The sequence below is a fragment of the Nicotiana tabacum genome, chromosome 12 (assembly GCF_000715075.1).
Source record: "Nicotiana tabacum cultivar K326 chromosome 12, ASM71507v2, whole genome shotgun sequence".
Taxonomy (NCBI): Eukaryota; Viridiplantae; Streptophyta; class Magnoliopsida; order Solanales; family Solanaceae; genus Nicotiana; species Nicotiana tabacum.
Genome location: NC_134091.1, coordinates 53,721,748 through 53,745,483, shown reverse-complemented (window position 1 = coordinate 53,745,483; position 23,736 = coordinate 53,721,748). Strand labels below are relative to the sequence as shown.

Below are 23,736 nucleotides of genomic sequence, written 5' to 3'. Positions count from 1 at the left end.
CTACACATCTCTTTTATTGTGTCAATATCGCAAGTGTTAGAACATGGCTTATATATGTTATGAGGTATACTACGGGCTTCGGGTCAGTGGAAGTTTAGTTGTTGTGCTTGGATGAGGTTGCCTTGGGCAAATGAGTTATGCGGCGCATTGTGTGATGTCAGCATGGGTGCATGATCATGTTTTGGTACAATGTGTAGTGACTGGTACGGTGTTTGTATGTTAGAATCAGGTCTTGTAGAGAAATTCGGAAACTAGAATTTGGTTCTAAGACTTATTGACTAAATAAAAGGGAAGATCTTCAATCTGGCTCGAGCTAATGTGTTTAACTGGGTTGTGGTGGCACAGGTAGTTCCACGAGGTGTTAAACAGTGATTTTGGACAACTCTGAAACAGTCCTTACCACGCTCGAGGATGAACATATGTTTACGTGGGGGAGAATGTAACAACCCGACCGGTCATTTTGAGCTCTAGTGCGTCGTTCGGCGATTTGAAGTCTTGAGTTGCTTCACTTCAGGTATTATGACTTTTACGTGTGGTCGAAATTGAATTTCGGGAAGTTTGGAGTTGATTTGGAAAGAATATTCTAATTTCGGAAGCTTTAAAATGGAAGAATTGACTATGGTTTGACTTTTGAGTAAACAACCTCAGAATCGAGTTTGTAGGTCCCAATAAGTTTGTATGGTGATTTAGGACTTAGGCGTATGTTCGGGTTGAGTATCGGGGTGGTTCAGAAGCATTTCAGCGCTTATTATGGAAGGTTGACTTTTTTAAGGTTTAAGAATTTCATAAGTTTGGTTTGAAGTGGATTTTGATGTTATTGATGTCCGTTTGAGGTTCCGAACCTTGGAATAGGGTCGTATCGTAATTTGTGACTTGTGCAGAAAATTTGAAGTATTTTCGGATTTATTTGGTACGTTTTGGCATAAGATATAGAATTTGAAAATTAAAATATTTATAAGTTGATTTGATGTGTGATTCGTAATTTCAACGTTGTTTGGCATGATTTGAGGCCTCGACTAAGTTTGTAATGCATTTTGGGACATGTTGGTATATTTGGTTAAGGTCCCAAGGGCCTCGGGTGAATTCCTGATGGTTAACGTATCGATTTTTGGACTAAGGAAATGATGGGATTTTTCTGGTTGCTAGTGCGATTGCTTCTGCGGATGCTGGGTCACAAAAGCGAGGAAGGCTGGTTGGGGAAGGCTTCGCAGAAGCGGAAAATGAAACGCTTATGCGGCTTCGTAGAAGCGACAGAGTGGTCGCATAAGCGAGCTGGAGCGCAGAGGCGGCTATGGCTTTGCACCGGCGGTTGCGCAGAAGCAGGAAGGAGTCCGCAGGTGTGATGGGCGTGTTGACTAGTGGACTTCGCAGATGCGCATTTGTGGTCACAAAAGCGACTTTGCATATGCGAAGATTTTGTCCGCGGAAGCAAAAACTGGGTAGAACATAAGGGATCGAACTTGGTCATTTCGTCATTTTCATTTGGGATTTTTGGAGCTCGGTTCTTCGGCAATTTTGAGGAGTTTTCATCATGCAACACAAGGTAAGTAATTCCTCACTTGTGATGAACTAAATGTAAGGTTTATATGTGAATTTAAGGAGGAAAATTTAGGAAAATTGTGGTATTTTGATAGAAGACCTAGAATTTAATGTTATGGATTTTGACAACGATTTTGGAAATGGAATTAGGAATAAATTATATATTTGAGTTCATAATGTTATGGAAATGTTGACTTTGTTGGCTTTTGAAAGAAGTTGGGAATCATTATAAATTGTTAAATTATATGTACTGGGGTATATTTTGATTAGTTTGCACATTGTTTGACTAGTTTTGGAGAGACGGACATCAGTTTGAGGTGTTTGAGTAGCATTGGAGCTAGTTATGGAACTTTCAAACGAGGTAAGTCTCCTATCTAACCTTGTGAGGGGGGAAATACCTCGTATGTGTTATATTCTTATGTGCTATATGTTGTGGGAGCTACGCACGTACGAGGTGACGAGTGTCCGTGCATATGCTAGAATTCCTGATTATGTCTGGGTAGACTTAGGCTCATGCCATGCTATAATTGTACTATTTGAGTTATCATTGCTCGTTTAAATTCCTTTATTTCGCGTTACGACTTGAGACTAGACTTACATAGGGTGATAGACTCGCTATTGTAGAGATGTGACGAGCTACTTGATTTAGCCGCGGAATAATTGTGCTCCTCCTTACGAATTTCTCCCACGTTATGCATTTTCATCGAAAAGCTTACTTAAAGTTCATAACTTGCACGTTTATTCGTGAACGGGGTCAAGGACCCGTTAAAGCTTCTTCTTCTAATGGGATCGGACCGTTCACCTCGGCAGTATAATAGATACATCTATGGTTCGTGCCATTCGACCCTCGACAGTGCGCACATTATGATGGGATCGGGTCATTCGTCTCGGTAGGATTATGTATCACACTCTCATGGGAGCGGGTCGTTTGCCTCGATAATATAATAGATGTATCTATGGTTCGTGCCGTTCGACCCTCGGTAGTGCACATATTATGATAGGACCGGGCAGTACGCCTCGGCATTTCTATAAAATACTCTTATGGAATCGTGCGTATTATTTGACAAAAAGTTAGTGTATCTGTGAGTTTTCCTGATTTGAACTGTGATGACCTATCTGGTGAGATCTATTATATATATACTCCGATTGAGGTGGTAACTACTAACTGAGAGCGTGAGTTTATTGTTGAGAGGAGGATTATACCACGTATTTATACTTGTTATTTCGTTTATTTATGTTGCCTCACATCTGTTTACTTCTTACTGTATTTGATTTATTGGACCACTAGTAAGCATCGATGTCGACCCCAGTCACTACTTCTCTGGGGTTAGGCTAGATACTTACTGGGTACGCGTTGATTTACGTACTCATATTGCACTTGCTACACTTATTATGCAGGTACATATATGTCTGGTGGTCTTTTGGGCGCAATGGCGTAGCTATTGCAGGGACTTTACCATGAGCGGCATTCCATATTATGATCCGCAGCATATAGAGTCTCCATCTGCGTTATTTGTAATCTTCTGTCTAACTTGTATTTCAGACATATGTTATATTTTATTATATTTCCTAGTTGATGCTCATGCACTTGTGACACCGGATTTTGGGGGCTTCTACTGGATGGTTGGTATGGTTGTTCACATAATTATTATCATTTTACCCTATAAATTCTATCTCATACTATTTAATTAATGGAAATTATGATTTCAAAGTAATAAAAATGAGTAATTAAGTTGATCGATCACCGTTGGCTTGCCTGACGGCGGCGTTAGGCTCAATCATGACTTATAGCAGATTTTGGGTCGTGACAGGTGTCGCATCGGAAGCTACATGGCACTTGTTTGGTTTTTCTATTAGTGAAATGTCGCCAAGTGTATGTTCTATTCAGATTCATCTTGAAGGACAATAATTTTTATTTCATTTAAAAGCAGTGCAGATATACGTACTATTGTAAATAACCCAATGAATAAACGAACTATGCTAACAAAATTCTTTTATATGAATAGAACAGACAAGGATGCTAAAGAACTAAAGTTGTATCAGGAATTTCCTGAATATTTTGTATGCTGTGCTAAGGGTCGAAGCTGGACGTGCCGACAAAAAGGATGTATTATTGGTCGTGTTGTGACATGTCATCCGACAAAAGGCGAGTGGTACTATCTCATGTTGTTATTAATGAACGTTAGAGGTCCAAAATCTTATAAAGATTTATGATATGTCAATGGAGAACCATGTAATACCTTTAGAAAATCTGTTGAAAAACGAGGAATGTTACAATGTGATAACAATTTGATTGAATGCATGTCAGAAGCAACAAGTTATCAAATTCCACACAGTTTAAGACGCTTGTTCGCTACATTATTAGTATATTGTAATCCTGTGAACCCAAGAGAATTGTGGGAACAATTTGAGAAACCAATGTCTAAAGATCATAAGCTACTAGCCAACATTGGAAGAAATGAGATCCGGTTTTAAATTTTGAACCATATTAATGATATATTGTATTCTATGGATGCTGACATAAATGAATACAAAATTGTTCAAGAAACAATCAGGCCTTCAACAATTGCAAAGGAAGTTCATTTTGAGAGGATGATTATTTTCAGTGAACAAGACATATCATTATACAAGAAGTTAAATAAAGACCAACTTAAAGCCTATAATACAATTATTGAAAGAATATTCTCATATAGAGCAGGAGCATTTTTCATTGATGGTCCAGGAGGAATAGGAAAAACATTCTTATATCGTGCTTTACTTGCAACTATACAGTCTAAAAGATATATAGCATTGGCAATGGCTACTTCTGATGTAGCAGCTTCCATTCTTCCTGGTGGACGAACTGCACATTCACGGTTCAAAATCCCAATAAATATTGATGATAATTTCAGTTGAAACATTAGCAAACAAAGCCCACTTGCATGCTTAATTCGAGAAGCAAAATTGATTGTATGGGATGAAGTGTCTATGGCAAATAAAAGAACAATTCAGGCTTTTGATTTGCTCTTGAAAGGCCTTATGGATGCAAATATACTTTTTGGTGGAAAAGTAGTGGTGTTTGGAGGTGACTTCAGACAAACACTTCTTGTTGTTCGTAATGGGAAGAAAGAAGATTTTATTAATGAAAGTTTATTATACTCTAATATTTGGAAAGAACTTGAAAGATTGCCATTATCTGAAAATATGAGAGCAAAGGAAGATCCTCCATTCTGTGATTATTTAATGAGAATTGGAAATGGACAAGAAAAAACAAACTATAAAAATAAAATTGACATACCAGATACTTTAACTATTCCATTTACCACTGAAAGAGAATCATTAGAAAAATTATTCACAGTCACATACCCAAATATGAACACATTCTTTTCAACATCGTCTTACTCAAGTTCTCGCGTTATTCTGACAATGAAAAATGATTTTTTCAATGAAATGAACGATATGCTTATAGATCAATTTCAAGGGACACTAAAAACATTTGTCGGTATTGATGAAACCAATGAACCTAATGACCAGGCACAATTTGAGGACCTATTACATACTTTTAATCCTGCTGGTTTGCCACCGTATAATTTATCTTTGAAAGAGAATTGTCCGATTATATTATTAAGAAATCTAAATCCATGTGAGGTCTTATGTAATGGTACACGGTTGACTTGCTGCGACTTTAAAACACATGTTATAAGTGCTAAAATTTAATCAGGTGATTTTAAAGATACGAATGTGTTTATACTAAGAATGCCATTATTATCATCTCAAGATGAAAAATTTCCTATTCCGTTTAAGAGGATCCAATTTCCTATACGGTTATGTTTTGGTATGAATATAAACAAAGCACAAGGTCAAATATTAGACTTTATTGGAATTTATTTGCGAGAACCTGTTTTTTCGCATAGTCAACTTTATGTTGCTTTATCAAGAGGAAAGAGCTCAAATTGTGTGAAAATGCTAATCCGACCACCAATAGCTTCTAACCATGATGACCACTCTATATATAATGTAGTTTACGATGAAATCATTCAAAAAGCTATTTTGAAAAGTTGATAAAGCGCAACCAAGTATTGCTTTGCTCTTTTTCTGTTTTATAATTCTTTACATGTTTACTATTCAGTATAGTAATCAAATCTTCTTTTACTCTTTTCCTTCCTGGCAGTGACTACTACAAAGTATGGACTATAGACTTAATATTAGTGACATAACTCCATAAACTAGCGAGTGGACCTGTAAGGTCCAGGTTATTCAGAAAGCTAGAGCAAGGCAGAGTAAGGATGGGTGAACCAGATTTAAATTGTGATTGTGCAAGATGAGACGGTAATCTAGCCGCTACAATGCGTAGTTGCTATTCCAATATTATATAAATACTCTCATTTTTTCTATAGTAAATATTACATAAAATATTAAAGAAGACAAAATTTGTCCTTTTAGATGAAATGAAGAAAATAAAGTTATCTTGATATTGAAAAAAAATTGTGATTTGGCACTTTATTTTGAGTTGTGCAATTGGATTTATACATAATAGAAAAATAAAATATATTCAGTTAAATGTTGTAGACTATTTAACTGATTACAATAACAACTGCAGGAAGAACAAGTTATTGCTGCTTTGTACGAGGATGACATAGAAAAATATCAAAATAAGTTCACTCCCTTCTGCACATATCTTATATCAACTGCAAAAGTTAGAGCACCTTTACCGTATGGAATTCTTGTCAATAGATTTGAATGAGTTTTGGATATATTTACAGTTATTAAGCGAATAAAAGAAGACAATATGGATCCCAGAACTGAATTTAAATTCATTAATGCTAAAGAAGTTTAGCCAATCGTAGTGAATTCTATTATACTTGATTCAATATATTCATGTCTTGAGCTTATTATTTGAGTGGACTCTTTGTGGATCTCGGAACTGAATTTCAAATGCGAATCAATTTCTTTTTACAAGATTTAAGATGATTTGAGATCAATTTTCTGCAAGTTTTTACTTATTGGATTGCAGATTTCCCTATAGATGATATTGTGTGTTGCTATTTCTTTTTTCTACCTTTTCTCAGAGTCAAAAACTAACATGAGGACAGGTTTGTGATCCTACTTTAGTTAGTCATTTTATGGAATATAAATTCATTAAAACAGGAGAACCATCTTAACTGATTTAATTTTGGTTTAGATAACATGGGCATTTCTTTGATACAGAAAGAGAATCCAAATTGTATCTTAGATTTAGAACATGTATTGATTTAGGCTGCAAAGTTTCTGATAGAACTCAACAAAGGCCTTTTTCAACTTTTCTTCAACCTCCTTTAGTTCCTCTTGATTGAAATAGTCACAATACTAACCACTGCAGGCTTAGAATCAGAAGAGAAAAAGTCTCTAAAAATTCTAATAACCCCTCCTACCTTTATTGCAGAAAACTCGGTCATACCTCTAATCATTGCAGGTTTAAGAATAACAGGAGATGGATCTGGCGACCCAAGCCCTCTAGTCAAGCTAATATGCAGAACACTAACTATTTAGGACCCAAGCAGGCTTGGGTGCCTAAAAATAAGTAATCTTTTTTTGCAGGAACACTACAAGAAGAATCCAAAAGGAAAATGGTACTTTGATAGCATGTGTTCCAGACATATGACTAGTGACAAACAACTGTTCAAAACTGTCACTAAACTAGATAGAGGAACGGTCACTTTTGGAGACAAATCAAAAGGAAATGTAATTGGAGTTGGAAGAGTTCCCCTCAGCTCAACATGTGATGTAGACGAGGCGTACCTGGTTGATGAACTTGGCTACAACCTTCTTAGTATCAGTCAACTATGTGACAATGACTATAAAGTTTATTTTAAAAAGTATGATTGGTTTATTGAAGATGAATCAGGTAAAGTTATTCTTTTTATAAACAGAAACAAAAATGTCTATACCATCAGTAACATAGATAGTCTTGGTAATCAAATTTGTCTAGCCTCTAGATTGATGATCCTTGGGTATGGCATAGAAAACTTGGTCATGCCAACATGCATACTATTCATAAACTTTCCAAAAATGATCTTGTCATTGGTCTTCCAAAATTAGATTTTTCAAAAGATCAAATCTGTGATGCATGTAAACTAGAAAAACAAACCAGGTCCTCTTTTAAGGTTAAAAACAGTGTTTCTACTACAAAACCTCTTCAACTCCTGCAATTGGAACTTTTTGGTCTAACTAGAACTACTAGCATATGTGGTAAAAATATGCCTTTGTTATAGTAGATGATTTTCTAGATTTACCTGGGCTATCTTTTTAAGTCATAAAGATGAGGCATTAAGGAACTTTGAAGTCTTCTACAAGAAGGTGCAGCGGGAAAAAGGTTACTACATATCTTCCATAAGAAGTGATCATGGAGGAGAATTTGAAAGCAAAGCATTTGAGAACTTCTGCAATGATCAAGGGATCTCTCACAATTCTTCATCTCCAAGATCACCGCAATAAAATGGAGTGGTAGAACACAAAAATAGAACCTTTTAAGATAGGGCAAGAACTATGATTGTGGAAAATTTATTTCCACGCCACTTCTGAAAAGAAGCTGTAAGAACAACATGTCACATCATCAACAGATGCTTAATTGGACCTATTCTTAAGAAGACTCCATATGAACTATGGAGAGGTAAAAGACCTAACATCAGTTATTTTCATCTTTTTGGCTCCAAATGCTTCATTCACAATAATGGAAAAGACAATCTTGGTAAGTTTGATCCCAAAAGCGATGAAGGTATTTTTCTCGGATACTCTCCCTCTAGTAAATCATATAGAGTTTTTAATAAGCATACTCTTTCAATTGAGGAATCCATACTTGTTATTTTTGTGGACACTAACCCTCGCTTAAGGAATGAAAAACTTTCTGAAGATGAGGAAAATTTCATAGTTCCAAAGTCTATCAATACATGTGAAAACACTCATGATGAGGTGACTGATCAGCAAGATCAGTCGACTAACAGTCTTATAGACAATCAGGAACCTTCTACAGTTGATCAGTCAAATCCTATTGAAAAGAAGCCAGTATCAGTTGTTCCAAATGAATAGAAAGGTGAGACTGGATATCCACATAAGTACATCATTGGAGACCCTCAGGAAGGAATAAAAACTAGAAGATCTTTAAATAAGACATCAAATATTGTTCTCATATCCCAGTTCGAACCAAAGAAAGTGGATGAGGCCATTGGGGACAAAAGCTGGATAACTGTAATGAAGGAAAAGCTTGATCAATTTGAGAAAAATAAGGTATGGGAACTCATTCCTAAACCACCAAATGCATCCATTGTTGGAAAAAAAAATGGGTGTATAGAAATAAGTTGAATGAATATGGACAAGTAGTACGAAATAAAGCTAGACTGGTCTCTCAAGGCTATTCATAGCAAGAAGGAATTGATTACGAGGAAACCTTCACCCATGTTGCCAGGTTAGAATCTATTCATATTCTATTAGCCTATGCTGCTCACAAATGTTTCAGACTATTTCAGATGGATGTGAAAAGTGCTTTCTTAAATGGGTTCATCTCTGAGGAAGTATTTGTTAAGCAACCTCCATGATTTGTAAATGAATCCTTTCCAAATCATGTCTACAAATTGTCCAAAGCACTGTATGGTCTAAAGCAAGCTCCTAGAGCTTGGTATGAAAGGCTGAGCTCATTCTTAGTCGAATATGGGTTTGACAGAGGTAATATTGATACTACTTTTTTTATCAAACGATCGTATCAAGGTAATTTAATTGTATAAATCTACGTAGATGATATTATTTTTGGCAGCACTAATCATGTTTTATGCAAGGACTTTTCAAACATCATGAAAGGGAAATTTAAAATGAGTTTGATGGGAAAATTAACTTTCTTTCTTGGGCTTCAAATCAAGAAAGTACGAAAAGGGCTTTTCATTAGTCAAACAAAGTACACAAAAGAGCTCATAAAAAAATATGGCATGTCTAATACAAAGGCCATAGGAACTTCTATGAGTCTGTCAACTACCTTGGATGAAGATAAAGATGGTAAGAGTGTCGATGAAATAATGTATCGAGGTATGCTTGGTTCTCTACTCTATCTTACAGCTAGTCGACCAGATATTATGTTTAGTGTTTACAAATATGCATGATATCACTCAGCTCCTAAAGATTCCCACTTGACTGTTGTTAAACGTATTATCAGATATTTAATAGGGACAATCGACTATGGATTATGGTACGAAAGTTTAGATATCTTTGATCTTAAAGGTTTTTTAGATGCAGATTTTGCAGGAGATAAAATTGAAAGGAAAAGCACGAGTGGAACATGCCAATTACCTGGGAAATCTCTTATATCTGGCACAACAAGAAAAAAAGTTGTGTAGACCTATTTACTACTGAAGCAGGATATTTAGTTGTAGGCAACTGTTGCACACAAGTCCTATGGATTATGCATCAACTATTAAATTATGATTTACGCCTTAACCACATTCCTATTATGTGTGATAACACTAGTGTTATTTGTCTATCAAAAAATTTTGTGCATCATTCTAGAGCTAAGCATATTGAGATTAAGCATCATTTTATATGTGATCATGTTGCCAAACGTGATATTGTGTTAGAATTTGTCAATACTGAAAATCATTTAGCGGATATTTTTACAAAATCGTTGCTTGAAGAAAGAGTTTGTTTCCTTCGTAACAAAATTGGTATTTGTACAATTCCCAGATAACTGTGCTAAGTGTTTTCTATAATATTCTTCGTAATTTTTGCCAAAAAATATTTTAGTATTTGATTAGTCTGTACATGCTTTAATTGTGAACTGACGGCGGGCTTGCAGAAAGCAACTTTTCAGTTACTCTTCACACGTCTCTCCAAGAATCGAGGCGTCCATTCAAACTCCTTTTTAACCCCTTCCCCCTCGATCATATCTCCCATTCTCTCAAAGAAACTCAGTCTCTATCTTTCTGTTCTCTTTTACTCGGCCAAAATCAAACCCTCTCATTCCTCCTCCATGCCCAGAAGAAGCCATCGCTTCAAGAAAAACCTTCAAACTGATGATCTTGTTGATGTAGAATCCTTAGAAAGCACAGATCATCTATTAACCCAGGATGATTCCATTGATTCTCAAGAAGATATTCTCATCTCCCAAAAGAGGGCAGGAAAACATCCAATGGAGTCCATCCTCAAATAGTCTTCTTAGAAAAGAGGGAAAACTGAATGTATAGAGTTTGACCCGGAAGACAAGATGAATTTCTATGGCCCCGAAGAGAAATCTAGGTTTATTGCTTTCAAAGGAAAGTCGATTGCTTTTGGTCGGTATTGTAAGTTTGAAATCTATGCAAAATTCTCACCGCACATGCTTTTCATAGATAGTATCACCAACAATAGCAAATAGAGAGATAAGTTTCTGACAAACAACGCTAAAAACACGAATCACCCTCCGATTCAAACTTAATGAACTAGAAACTTCAACCTTCTATAACTGATGTCGAAACCTATCAAACCACATCCGATTGACCCCAATCATACAAGTCATATTCAATATTACGGACCTACTCCAACTTTCGGAATCGAAATCCGACCCCGATATCAAAAAGTCCACTTCCGATCAGAATCTCCAAAAATTCGACTTTCGCTAATTCAGCATAAATCAACTACAAACCTCTAATTCATAGTCTGAACATGCTCCTAAGTTCAAAATTACCCAACGAAACTAACAGAACCAATGAAACTCCATTCCGGAGTCGTCTTCACACATTTTCAACTATGGTCAAAATCCTAAGAATTAAGCTTCCGTTTTAGGGACAAAGTGTCCCAATTCACTCCAAAATCACAATAAAAACCTCCCGGCAAGTAACATAAGAAGAAAAAGATACGGGAGAAGCAGTAAATAAGGAATCGGGGCTAATACACTCAAAACGACCGGCCGGGTCGTTGCACTATTCTAAAAGTATTGCAGGTTGCTTATCAAAGAGGGCTTACACCACTTGAAATCAAAACAGACTCTACTGAGGTAATAAGAATGCTAAACTCGGGTAACTATGTATTTGACTCAATAATTTTTGAATGCAAGTCAATCATCCTATGACTAGGATATGTGGTGGTGAAGCACAACTACAGAGAGACAAACAAAGTAGCTGACCTGATGGCAAAGGAGGGTGAAAGCAAAGACTTTTTGATAGCATAAGATTCACAACAATTCTTCCGGTGTTTGTAAATCAAGCTTTTTGGGCAGACATCTCAGAAATTGTCTTTTCTAGAAAAAATTTGGACTGTAATATTAACACTCTTGATCATAGCGTATGGGAGATCTCATATCCCCCTAAAAATAATGTTATTGTTCTTCTTTAGTTGGTAATTTATTATATATAATAGCCCAGTTAACCAAAAAAAGACTAGTTCTTTAATTTTTCTAGATCCTTAATTGAATTATATTTGAAAATATTTTAGAATTGCTATATATGTAGATGTTTTTCTTAAATAGCTTTTTTGTTTTGTTTGGGTAATTATATTTGGTATTCAATGCTCTTGCTAAATAGTAGTGTATTATTTTGACTTAACTCACATATAAAGGTGAAAATGATTAGGTGGATGATCGTGCCCTTGCTAGTCACCAATGATTCCATCTCAAGGCGGGCATTACAGTTAGCATGATGGTTCATCTTTTGTGCCTCCATAATCGTCCACTCCATTATCATCTCCATCATCATCTACTCCTAGTATTTCTAGACATGATATTGGAGGATCTCTGGCGGCTGAATCTTCATCTACTAGTACTGCTTTAGTTGCTCCTTCATGGAGACAGTATGCTGGTTGGACTGTAGAGTACGATCATTTGCATTGATTGATTATCGTACGCCATGGGGACGGGTAAGTTATACTTTAATTTATAATTATTAGAATAAAGATATACATATATTTAATAAATGTTTATTTTATATTTAATGCAGGTTTTTGCCATCCTTTCAGGCCACACATATGGTTGTGGAAGCTATGAATCCATTTTTTCATGAGCCGTGGAATTCCTAGAGAGAGATTTCATACCAAATCAGAGTGAATATATGGCTTCAATTTAAGGTACGAATAAATATAATTTATATAATATTTATTGTGTTCGTCTAACTTTTGTTTTAGTTGCAGACTAAGTGTGTATGGCAGCCTCAACATGAAATTCAGGTGAATGCTAATTTCGAGAAGAGAGCTCATAAAAGGATTAAAGATACACATTTTGTTGCTCGGAAAGGAAGGAGCAAGCCTTTATGGATGCATGAAGATGTCTGGCTTCAACTATTGGAGAAGTGGAATACCGAAGAATGGAAGCAGAAAATTGAAAAAGTGAAGGCAAACAGAGCCTCCAGTAAGGGTAGCTCGTTGCACACTGGAGGTTCAATCAGTTTTGCGACCCATCGATTGAGTTTGGTAATTTATTTTATAAAAATTTACTTCGCTTTACTTATATGAGATTCAAGTAATAAACTCATATTTTTGATTTTGAAAGGAAAAGGCACATGGGGGAAATATGTCTCATGCTACTGTCTTTGAGGAGACACATAATAATAATAATAATAATAATAATAATAATAATAATAATAATAATAATAATAATAATAATAATAATAATAATAATAATAATAATAATAATAATAATAATAATAATAATAATAATAATAAGAAGAAGAAGAAGAAGAAGAAGAAGAAGAAGAAGAAGAAGAAGAAGAAGAAGAAGAAGAAGAAGAAGAAGAAGAAGAAGAAGAAGAAGAAGAAGAAAAATTCAATACTATCTTTATTCTTGGTTAAGATTAATTCGTTTATATAATGTTTGCTTAACGGATTGAATTTGGACTTAGGCAATTGCTGAAGTTTTCTGGTGTTTCGCACATGCGGTGGGGAGACCGCATGTGCGGACTCGCACGTGCGGAAGGAGGAGCGCAAATGCGATTTGGTCAAGCTTGGTCTATGGGTGTAGGTGCGAGATTGGCTCGCAGAAATGGAGCCGCAATTGTGGAAGGTGGAGCGCAGAAGCGAACGGGGCTTGGAGCGTGAGGATCGCAGAAGCAAAAAATATCCGCAGGAGCAGAAGCGCAGGTGCGGTCACTTGCTCGCAGATGTGGACCCTGCCCCCTTATGTCATTTCCGCACCTGCGAGGGAAATTTTGCATGTGCGGCGTCGCAGGTGTGACTGGTGGTCCGCATATGCTGAAATGCTGGACAGAACACTTAAATTTAAGTGTTCGCGATTTTTGCTCATTTTTAAGATTTTAAGCTCGGGTTTGGCGATTTCTTGAGAGAATTTTCGAGGGATTTCTTGAGGTAAGTCCCTTGTACTTATTTTTGATCAATAATCTTGCTTCCCCATTTATTTTCTCACCTAGTTAGTATGTATTTAAGGTGGAATTTGAGAGTTAGAGGCTAGGGATTTGGAGAGTGAATTTTGGGGATTTGAAAGGCCATTTCGTGTCGAATTTTAGTAAATTTGATATGGTTAGATTCGTGAGTGAATGGTCGTTCATATTTTGTGACTTTTACCCGATTCCGAGACGTGGACCCGGGTCGACTTTTTAGGACGAATTTTAGAATTTTTGTTAAAGTCTTGATTTCATTTATAAGATTAGTCTATTATAGTTGTATTTATGATATGTAATTGTTTCTAGCTAGATTTGGGCCATTCGGAGTCGGGTAATCGAGGAAAGGTTCGAGGTAAGTGGCTTGCCTAACCTTGTGTGGGGGAAATCCCCTTAGAATTTTGGTACTGTTGTGATATATGAGCGTCGTGTACACGAGGTGACGAGTACATACACATGCTATTTGTTGTAAAACCCGATTTATTTTACTGAGTGGTAACATGTTTTTCCTTTAATTTGAGTTATACCGTTTAAATGAGTATTGGTCTGTTTTCAATATTAATTGAGTTATTCCAATATGTGTAGTTATCCTGTTTAGTCTAATATCACATGTCTACGTGCTTTAACTGCTTATTTGAACTCTGTGAAGCATGCCTAGTTAATTTTTTGCTTTTCCTTGTTCTTTATCAGTATTAACTGTGGAAATCTTGCTGTTAAATGTTGTATTTATCGATTTGAGTTATGTGTTTACTTTTGAGACTACGAGGCGGTTTCTCGGGAGTTCTCCCTGTATATTTACTTTTGAGACTACGAGGCGGTTCCTTGGGAGTTCTCCCTGTACATTTACTTTTAAGACTACGAGGCGGTTACTCGGGAGTTCTCCCTGCATATTTACTTTTGATACTACGAGGCGGTACCTCGGGAGTTCTCCCTGCATATTTACTTTTGATACTACGAGGCGGTACCTCGGGAGTTCTCCATGTATATTTACTTTTGAGACTACGAGGAGGTACCTCGGGAGTTCTCCCTATATATTTATTTTGGGACAATGAGACGGTATCTTGGGAGATCCCCTGCTATTTACCCATGTGTGTTGTACTGTTGCCTTGTTGTGTTTCCTTTGTTAAATTCTAGTCTCTTATTATACTATAAATTCTTTATTATATATTTACCAGTGGGCCTGACCTGACCTCGTCACTACTCGACCGAGGTTAGGCTTGGCACTTACTGGGTACCATTGTAGTGTACTCATGCTACTCTTCTAGTCATGTTTTGTGTGTAGATCCAGGTGCTTCTTATCAGCCCCGCTACTAGCTGATAGTGCTTGTTGTTGTACGGAAACTTCAAGGTACATCTGCCGCGTCCACAGACCTCGGAGTTCCCCTATATTATCTCCTATGTCATTTACCTTCTCTACTTCTTTTGTTAGACTCTGGTGTATAGAGATACTAGTTTCCTTCTTTAACTTGTGACTTATGAACTTTCGGGTTTTGGGAAGACTGTATTTATAGAGTATTAGTTATTGTACATGCCGAGCGGCATTATTACTAGTTATTCAACTATCCACTGCTGTTAGTTTCCAAGTTTTACTTTTGTTTTACTATTTTCCGCAATTTGTTAGGCTTACTTAGTCATAGAGACTAGGTGCCATCACAACGTTATACAGAGGGAGTTTGGCTCGTGACATGTTGGTATCAGAGCTCTAGGTTCATAGGTTTCATGAGTCACAAGTCGATTTATTAGAGTCTCGCGGATCAGTAAGGAGACGTCTATACTTATCTTTAGGAGGTTATGAAACTGTTAGGAAGAATTATACGGAGACATCGTGCGAAATTTGTTGACTTCAAAATTCTAAACTTTTGTATTCTATTCTCTTACAGATGGTAAGGACATGTACAAGCGGATCTGATGACCAGGCTCCCGCGCCCCCTGCTAGAGCCGCGAGAGGACGGGACCGGGGTAGAGGCCGAGGACGTCCACATGGTGCAGCCAGAGCACCCACACGAGCTGCTACAGAGGAGACCCTAGTAGCTCCAGCTAGAGGGCAGGCACCTGAGGTACCTGTTGATGCACCAGCCCTCCAGGAGACTCTAGCCCAGTTTCTGAGCATGTTCAGTACCTTAGCTTAGGCTGGATTGATTCCACTTGCTCCTACCACATCTCAGGTCGAGGGAGGAGCACAGACTCCCGTCGCCGGTACTCTAGAGCAGCGAGTTCAGGTCAACCAGGTTCCAAATATTTTACCGATACAGTCGGTAGCTCCAACTCAGCCCGAGGTTAGGGCAGCACTTTCTGAGGCAGAGCAGCTCAAACTTGAGAGGTACAAGAAGTACCACCCTCCTACCTTCAGTGGATTGGTGTCAGAGGATGCCTAGGGTTTTCTGGAGGAGTGTCCCCGTATTCTCTGTACTATGGGTGTAGCGGAGTCGAGTGGGGTTTCCTTTACTACATTTCAGCTTAGAGGAGTAGCCTATCAGTGGTGGCATGCTTATGAGTTGAGTAGTCCTGCTGAGGCAGCTTCACTTACATGGACTCAGTTCTCAGACATGTTTTTGAGAGAGTATGTCCCGCAGAGACTTAGGAGGGGTGCACCTCCATAGACTTCTCAGCCACGCATACTCCATCGGGTCCTCAGGCTATGATTCCAGCACTAGCTACCGCCCTACCTGCTCAGCCAGCTCGAGGTAGAGGTCGGGGAGGTCGAGGTCGCCCTAGAGGGGGAGTCCAGGCCAGATATTATGCTCTTCCAGCTCTTACAGAGGTAGTTGCTTCTGACTCTCTCATTACAGGTATTGTTCTGGTCTGTCAGAGAGATGCATCGGTTTTATTTGATCCAGGCTCCACTTATTCCTATGTGTCCTCTTATTTTACCCTGTATTTGGGCGTATCTCGGGATTCTTTGAGTTCCCCTGTTTATGTGTCTACTCCTATGGGAGATTCTCTTGTTATGGACTATGTGTACCGGTTGTGTTTGATTGCTCTTAGTGGTTTTGAGACCAGAGCCGATTTATTATTGCTCAGTATGGTATACTTTGATATTATCTTGGGCATAGACTGGTTGCCGCCTTATTATGCTATTCTTGATTGTCATGCTAAGACCGTGATGTTGGATATTCCAGGATTACCGTGATTAGAGTGGAGAGGTACTTTAGAGTATACTCCCAGCAGAGTTATTTCATTTCTTAAAGCTCAACGAATGGTTGAGAATGGGTGTGACACGTATCTAGCTTATGTGAGAGATGTCAATATTGATACCCCTACAGTTGAGTTAGTTCCAGTAGTGAGGGACTTTTCAGATATGTTTCCAGCTGATCTTTCAGGCATGCCGCCCAACAGAGATATTTATTTTGGCATTGATTTGTTGCCGGGCACTCAGCCCATATATATTCCTTCATATCGTATGGATCCTCCTGAGTTGAATGAGCATCTACAGGAGTTGCTTGATAAGGGCTTCATTCATCCCAGTGTGTCACCTTGGGGTGCTCCTATCTTATTTGTGAAGAAAAATGATAGTTCTATGCGTATGTGCATTGATTATCGCCAGCTGAACAAAGTTACAGTGAAGAATAGGAATCCATTGCCTCGTATTGATGAATTATTTGATCAGCTACAGGGTGCTAGAGTGTTTTCCAAGATTGACTTACATTCAGGCTATCATCAGTTAAAGATTCGGGAGCCAGATATCCCGAAGACTGCTTTCAAGACTCGGTATGGTCACTACGAGTTCCTTGTGATGTCTTTTCGGCTGGCCAACGCCCCAGCAGCTTTTATGCACTTGATACACAGTATGTTCCGACCCTATCTTAACTCATTCTCCATTGTGTTTATTGACGACATTCTGGTGTACTCCCGAAATCGGGAGGATCATGAGCAACACCTGATGACTGTGCTTCAGACCTTGAGAGAAAAGAGGTTATATGCAAAATTTTCAAAGTGTGAGTTTTGGCTAGACTCAGTGGAAATTTGGGTCATATAGTATCGAGTGATGGGATCAAGGTGGATCCGAAGAAGGTTGAAACAGTGCAGAGTTGGCCCAGACCGTCCTCAGCTACGGAGATCCGGAGTTTTCTTGGTTTGGTGAGGTATTACTTTCGATTTGTAGAGGGTTTCTCATCTATTGCAGCACCTATGACCAGGCTGACCCAGAAGGGTGCTCCGTTCAGGTGGATAGAGGAGTGTGAGGAGAACTTTCAGAAGCTCAAGACAGCTTTGACTACAACCCAGTATTGGTATTGCCTACAAGTTCGGGGTCTTATATAGTATATTATGATGCGTCGCGGATTGGTCTCGGCACGGTGTTGATGCAGGACCGTAGGGTGATTGCCTACACGTCCAGACAGCTGAAGGTGCATTAAAATAACTATCATGTCCACGACCTTGAGTTAGCAGCTATTGTCCATGCCTTGAAGATTTGGCGGCACTATTTGTACGATGTCCCTTGTGAGATCTACACCGATCACCGGAGTTTGCAGCATCTGTTCAAACAAAAGGATCTTAACTTACGTCAACGGAGATGGTTGGAGCTACTTAAGTATTATGATATCACCATTTTATACCATCTGGGGAAGGCTAATGTGGTGGTCGATGCTTTGAGTCACCGGGCAGAGAGTTTTGGGAGCTTAGAATATCTACCAATAGCAAAGAGGCCATTGGCGTTAGATGTTCAGGCCTTAGCCAGCCAGTTTGTTAAATTGGATATTTAAGAGCCGAGTTGAGTATTGGCTTGTGTGGTCTCTCGGTCTTCTCTTTATGATCGTATCAGGGAGCGTCAGTATGATGACCCCCATCTGCTTGTCCTTAAGGACACGGTTCAGCACAGTGATGCTAAGGAGGTCACTATTGGAGATGATGGTGCATCAAGGATGCAGGGTGGGCTATGTGTGCCCAATGTAGATGGGTTGCATGAGTTAATTCTCCAGGAGGCTCACAGTTCGCGATACTCTATTCATCCGGGTGCCGCGAAGATGTATCGGGACTTGAGATAACATTACTGGTGGAGAAGAATGAAGGACATAGTGGAATATGTAGCTCGATGTCTAAATTGCCAACATGTAAAGTATGCGCATCAGTGGCCAGGCGGATTGCTTCAGAAATTAGAGATTCCGAAATAGAAATGGGAGCGGATCACTATGGATTTCGTTGTTGGGCTTCCACGGACTCCGTGGAGGTTTGATACAGTTTGGGTGTTTGTGGATAGGCTGACCAAGTCAGTTCATTTCATTCTTGTGATGACTACCTATTCTTCCAAGCAGCTGGCTCGAATTTATATCCGCGAGATTGTCAGGCTTCATGGCGTACCGGTATCCATCATCTTTGTCCTGGGTACGCAATTTACATCACGATTCTGGAGGGCCGTACAACATGAATTGGGTACTCGAGTAGAGCTGAGCACAATATTTCACCCTCAGACGGACGGACAATCCGAGCGCACTATTCAGATATTAGAGGATATGCTCCGTGCGTGTATGATAGATTTTGGAGGTTCTTCGGATCAGTTCTTGCCACTTACAGAGTTTTCCTACAACAATAGTTATCAGTCGAGCATCCAGATGGCACCATATGAGGCTCTATATGGTAGGCGGTGTCGATCTCCGGTGGGTTGGTTCGAGCCGGGCGAAGCTAGATTATTGGGTACAGACTTGGTTCAGGATGCACTGGATAAGGTGAAGGTGATTTAGGATCGACTTTGCATAGCCCAGTCCAGACAGAAGAGTTATGCAGATTGGAAGGTTTGCGATGTTGCATTCATAGTTGGAGAGCGGGTCTTGCTCCGGGTTTCGCCTATGAAGGGCGTTATGAGGTTCGGTAAGAAGGGCAAGCTGAGTCCAAAGTTCATTGGTCCCTTTGAGGTGTTGCGGCATGTTGGGAAGGTTGCTTATGAGCTTGCCTTACCTCCCAGTCTAGCAAGAGTTCATCCAGTATTCCATGTTTCGATGCTCCAAAAGTATCACGACGATCCGTCTCATGTGTTGGATTTCAGCTCACTCTAGTTGGACAAGGATTTATCTTTTGTTGAGGAGCCGGTGGCTATTTTGGACAGGCAGGTTCGAAAGCTGAGGTCGAAGAATATTACTTCCGTGAAGGTTTAGTGGAGGGGTCAGCTGGTCGAGGAGGTGACTTGAGAGACCGAGCATGATATGCGCAGCCGCTATCCTCATCTTTTAACCACTTCAGGTATATCTCTATGCTCGTTCGAGAACGAACGATTATTTTAAGAGAGGGAGGATATAATGACCCGGCCGGTTATTTTGAGTGTATTAGACCTGATCCCTATTTACTGCTTTCCCCGTATCTTTTTCTGCTTATGTTACTTGCCGGGAGATTTTTATTGTGGTTTCGGAGTGAATTGGGATACTTAGTCCCTAAAACGGAAGCTTAAGTCTTAGGATTTTGACCATAGTTGGAACTTTGTGAAGACGACTCCGGAATAGAGTTTTGTCGGTTCCGTTAGCTTCGTTGGGTGATTTTGAACTTAGGAGCGTGTTCGGACTATAAATTGGAGGTCTGTAGCTGATTTAGGCTTGAATTGGCGAAAGTCAAATTTTTGAAGATTTTGATCGGAAGTGGACTTTTTGATATCGGGGTCGGATTCCGATTCCGGAAGTTGGGTAGGCCCGTAATGTTGAATTTAACTTATGTGCAAAATTCGGGGTTAATCGGACGTGATTTGATAGGTTTCGTCATCAGTTGTAGAAATTTGAAGTTTCTAGTTCATTAAGTTTGAATCGGGGGGTGATTTATGTTTTTAGCATTGTTTGATATGATTCGAGGGCTCAACTAAGTTCGTATGGTGTTTTATGACTGGTTAGTATGATTGGTTGAGGTTCTGGGGGCCTCGGGTGTGTTTCGGGTGCTTAATGCATTGAATTTGGACTTAGGCAATTGCTGAAGTTTTCTGGTTTTCTGGTGTTTCGCACCTGCGGTGGGAGACCGCAGGATCGGACTCGTACATGCGGAAGGAGGAGCGCAAGTGCTGTTTGGTCAAGCTTGGTTTGTGGGTGCAGGTGCAAGATTGGCCCGCAGAAGCAGAGCCGCATATGCGTAAGGTGGAGCGCAGAAACGGACGAGGCCTGGGCATGAGGATCGCAGAAGCGGAAGATATCCGCAGGAGCGGGAGCACAGGTGCCGCCACTTTATCACAGATGCATACCCTTACCCCTTAAGTCATTTTCACACCTGCGAGGAAATTCCGCAGGTGCGACTGGTGGTCCGCAGATGCGGAAATGCTGGACATAACACTTAAATGCAAGGGTTCGCGATTTTTGCTCATTTTTAACATATTTAGCTCGGGTTTGGTGATTTCTTGAGAGGATTTTCAAAGTATTTCTTGAGGTAAGTCCCTTGTGCCTATTTTTCATCAATAATATTGCTTCCCCATTTATTTTTCCACCTAGTTAGTGTGTATTTAAGGTGAAATTTGGGAGTTTGAGGCTATGGATTTGGAGAGTGAATTTTGGGATTTGAACGGCCATTTGTGTCGGATTTTAGTAAATTTGATATGGTTAGACTCTGGAGCAAACGTGCGTTCAGATTTTGTGACTTTTACCCGATTCTGAGATGTGGGCCCGGGTCGACTTCTGCACATGTTTTGTGTGCAGATTCAGGTTCTTTTTATCAGCCCCGCTACTAGCTGAGAGTACTTGCTGTTGTAAGGAGACTTCAAGGTACATCTTCCGCGTCCGCAGACCTCGGAGTCCCTGTCTATTCTCTCCTATGTCATTTACCTTTCATACTTCTTTTGTTAGACTCTGGTGTATAGAGAAATTTTGGGAAGACTGTATATTTATAGAGTATTGGTTATTGTACATGCCGAGCGACATTGTTACTAGTTATTCAACTGTCCACTATTGTTAGTTGACAAGTTTTACTTTCATTTTGCTATTTTTCGTAATTTGTTAGGCTTACCTAGTCGTAGAGACTAGGTGCCGTCACGACATTATACGGAGGGAGTTTGGGTTGTGACAAATAGCAATGAGTTCAACTTGTGTATTTTTGGTGTGTTGCAAGTTTCCCATGAAACCCAGGACCTAGTTTCCGCTGGAGTTCCTGAAAACTCCTCCCACACCTCCCTGCCCCATCAATATTGAGGTTATAATGGCCTCTTGATGGGGTTGGTGCATTTGACCCAGATGATTTTCTTTTTTGTGGGTGATTTGTTTGTTGAGATAATGGTATACTCAGTTGCCTTTGCCAAAACAATGGGAGTAGGGACCATATCTTTTTTTACTGTTGAAGAGGTTAATGTTCCTAGTAATCCAGATCTGCCAGAAGCTAAAGCGGAATAAATCTTCCCAACAAAGAGTGTTGTTGAATGACTTTCTTTTGAGAGGAGACCATGTGGTAGCCCAATCCCAACTAAGAGTGTTGTTGAATGGCTTTCTTTGTGCTACAGTGGTGCTCTTTGAGATTACTTATTGCTAGAATGATTTTGCATTAGGGCACTCAAAGAAGATGTGGGCAGAGGTCTCAAAAGAATCATTGCATAAACAGCACATTGAGTTATAGTGGAGATATGCCCCTGTTGGAAGCCTTTCACGGTAAAGGAGCCATATGCAAGCTTCGCTCTTATTGAGGCCCTTCAGTTTCCAGATCCACAAGTAGCTATTGCTATTATCTGTCCCTTTCTGGGGGGCTATGTTGGCAATGAGGGTATAAGTTGATTTGGTGCTGAAGAGGCCATTACTAGTATTTTCCCAGATCATCGTATCCTCTTTTATAGGAATGAGGGGAATGAAAGTGGTTAGAAGCATGTTTCTGATGTTTGTAGGGATGTTCAGGGAGATGGAGGAGGCATCCCAAATCCCATTATTGTAGATGGCAGCGACTGTGGTTGACATGTCATCTGGGGTGAGGGGACCTTCAATCATGGACCTAATTGATGGGTGGTTTGCGATCCAGAAGTTATTTATGAAGTTGACTTTATTCCCTTTGTGTACCACCCATCTCCTGGCTTATGTACATGTTTCCCACCCTTTGAGAATGCACTGCCAAGTTGAGGATTTTGCTTTTTTTGGGGCGGGGGGAGGGGGAGGGGGGTCGGTTGTTGCAGTCCTTGGCAATCAGAGTTTTTGCCCAGAGGGAGGATGTATTATGAAAGAGCCTCCAAGCAAGTCCTGAATCGATAGCTTTGTTCTTCAACTCTACCCTTTGAATTCCCAGCCCTCCCTGAATCTTATGCTTGGTGACAATTCCCTGTTGTCATCCAATTTTCTCCCACCTTTTTTTAATTAATTTTCTTGAGCTCCTAAGTTATTAATACACCAATTACTTTTATTTTTCAATACTATTTTTTGTTTACTATTATTATTATTACTATCATCATCACCATTATTATCTTTCTAAGTATAATTCTTATAGTCTTTCGCAAAATATAAGTTCCCTTATGTAGCCAAATAAGAATATTTCTTTCATCTTGCACTACATAAATGTTTAGTCTAATAATATTATAATATATTTAACAATTAAGGCGGCAATTATGTTTTTAAACTCTCGTGGCTATTTTACTAAGCAATTATTAACTGGCTAAGGCTATCAATAACTTAATTAATTTATGATAACGTTATTATATTTAGAAGCCCAAGAGAAATGAACAAAGAATGAATTTTTTTCCTTCCTATACAATATTTGAAACTTATTTACTAAAATTATCTTAATTTTGTATATTATCCACCCTAAACAAGGATTACTTATAAATTATATACATTCCACCTTAAAAGGCTCCCAATCCATTATTAGTGCCTTAAATTAGAGGATTCTTTGCTTGAAAAAAGGCATATCTGAAGGGAACAACGGTGTTAACCACGTTAGAGTATCTGATGATGGCAATAGAAACTCCCGTCATCGGAAAAGTGTAGGCCCGAAGTATACAATCCTAGATCGTGCTGAGTTGTTGGAATAG

At 39.1% G+C, this 23,736-nt stretch overlaps 1 protein-coding gene across 1 annotated transcript; it reads left to right on the top strand.

Annotated features, from left to right (window-relative positions):
* Window positions 1-4,047: 4,047 nt before the first annotated feature.
* Window positions 4,048-4,434, top strand: LOC142167165 (uncharacterized). Its single transcript, XM_075227324.1, has one exon. The coding sequence runs from the start codon at window positions 4,048-4,050 to the stop codon at window positions 4,432-4,434; it is 387 nt and encodes a 128-aa protein (XP_075083425.1).
* The last annotated feature ends 19,302 nt before the right edge of the window (window positions 4,435-23,736 follow it).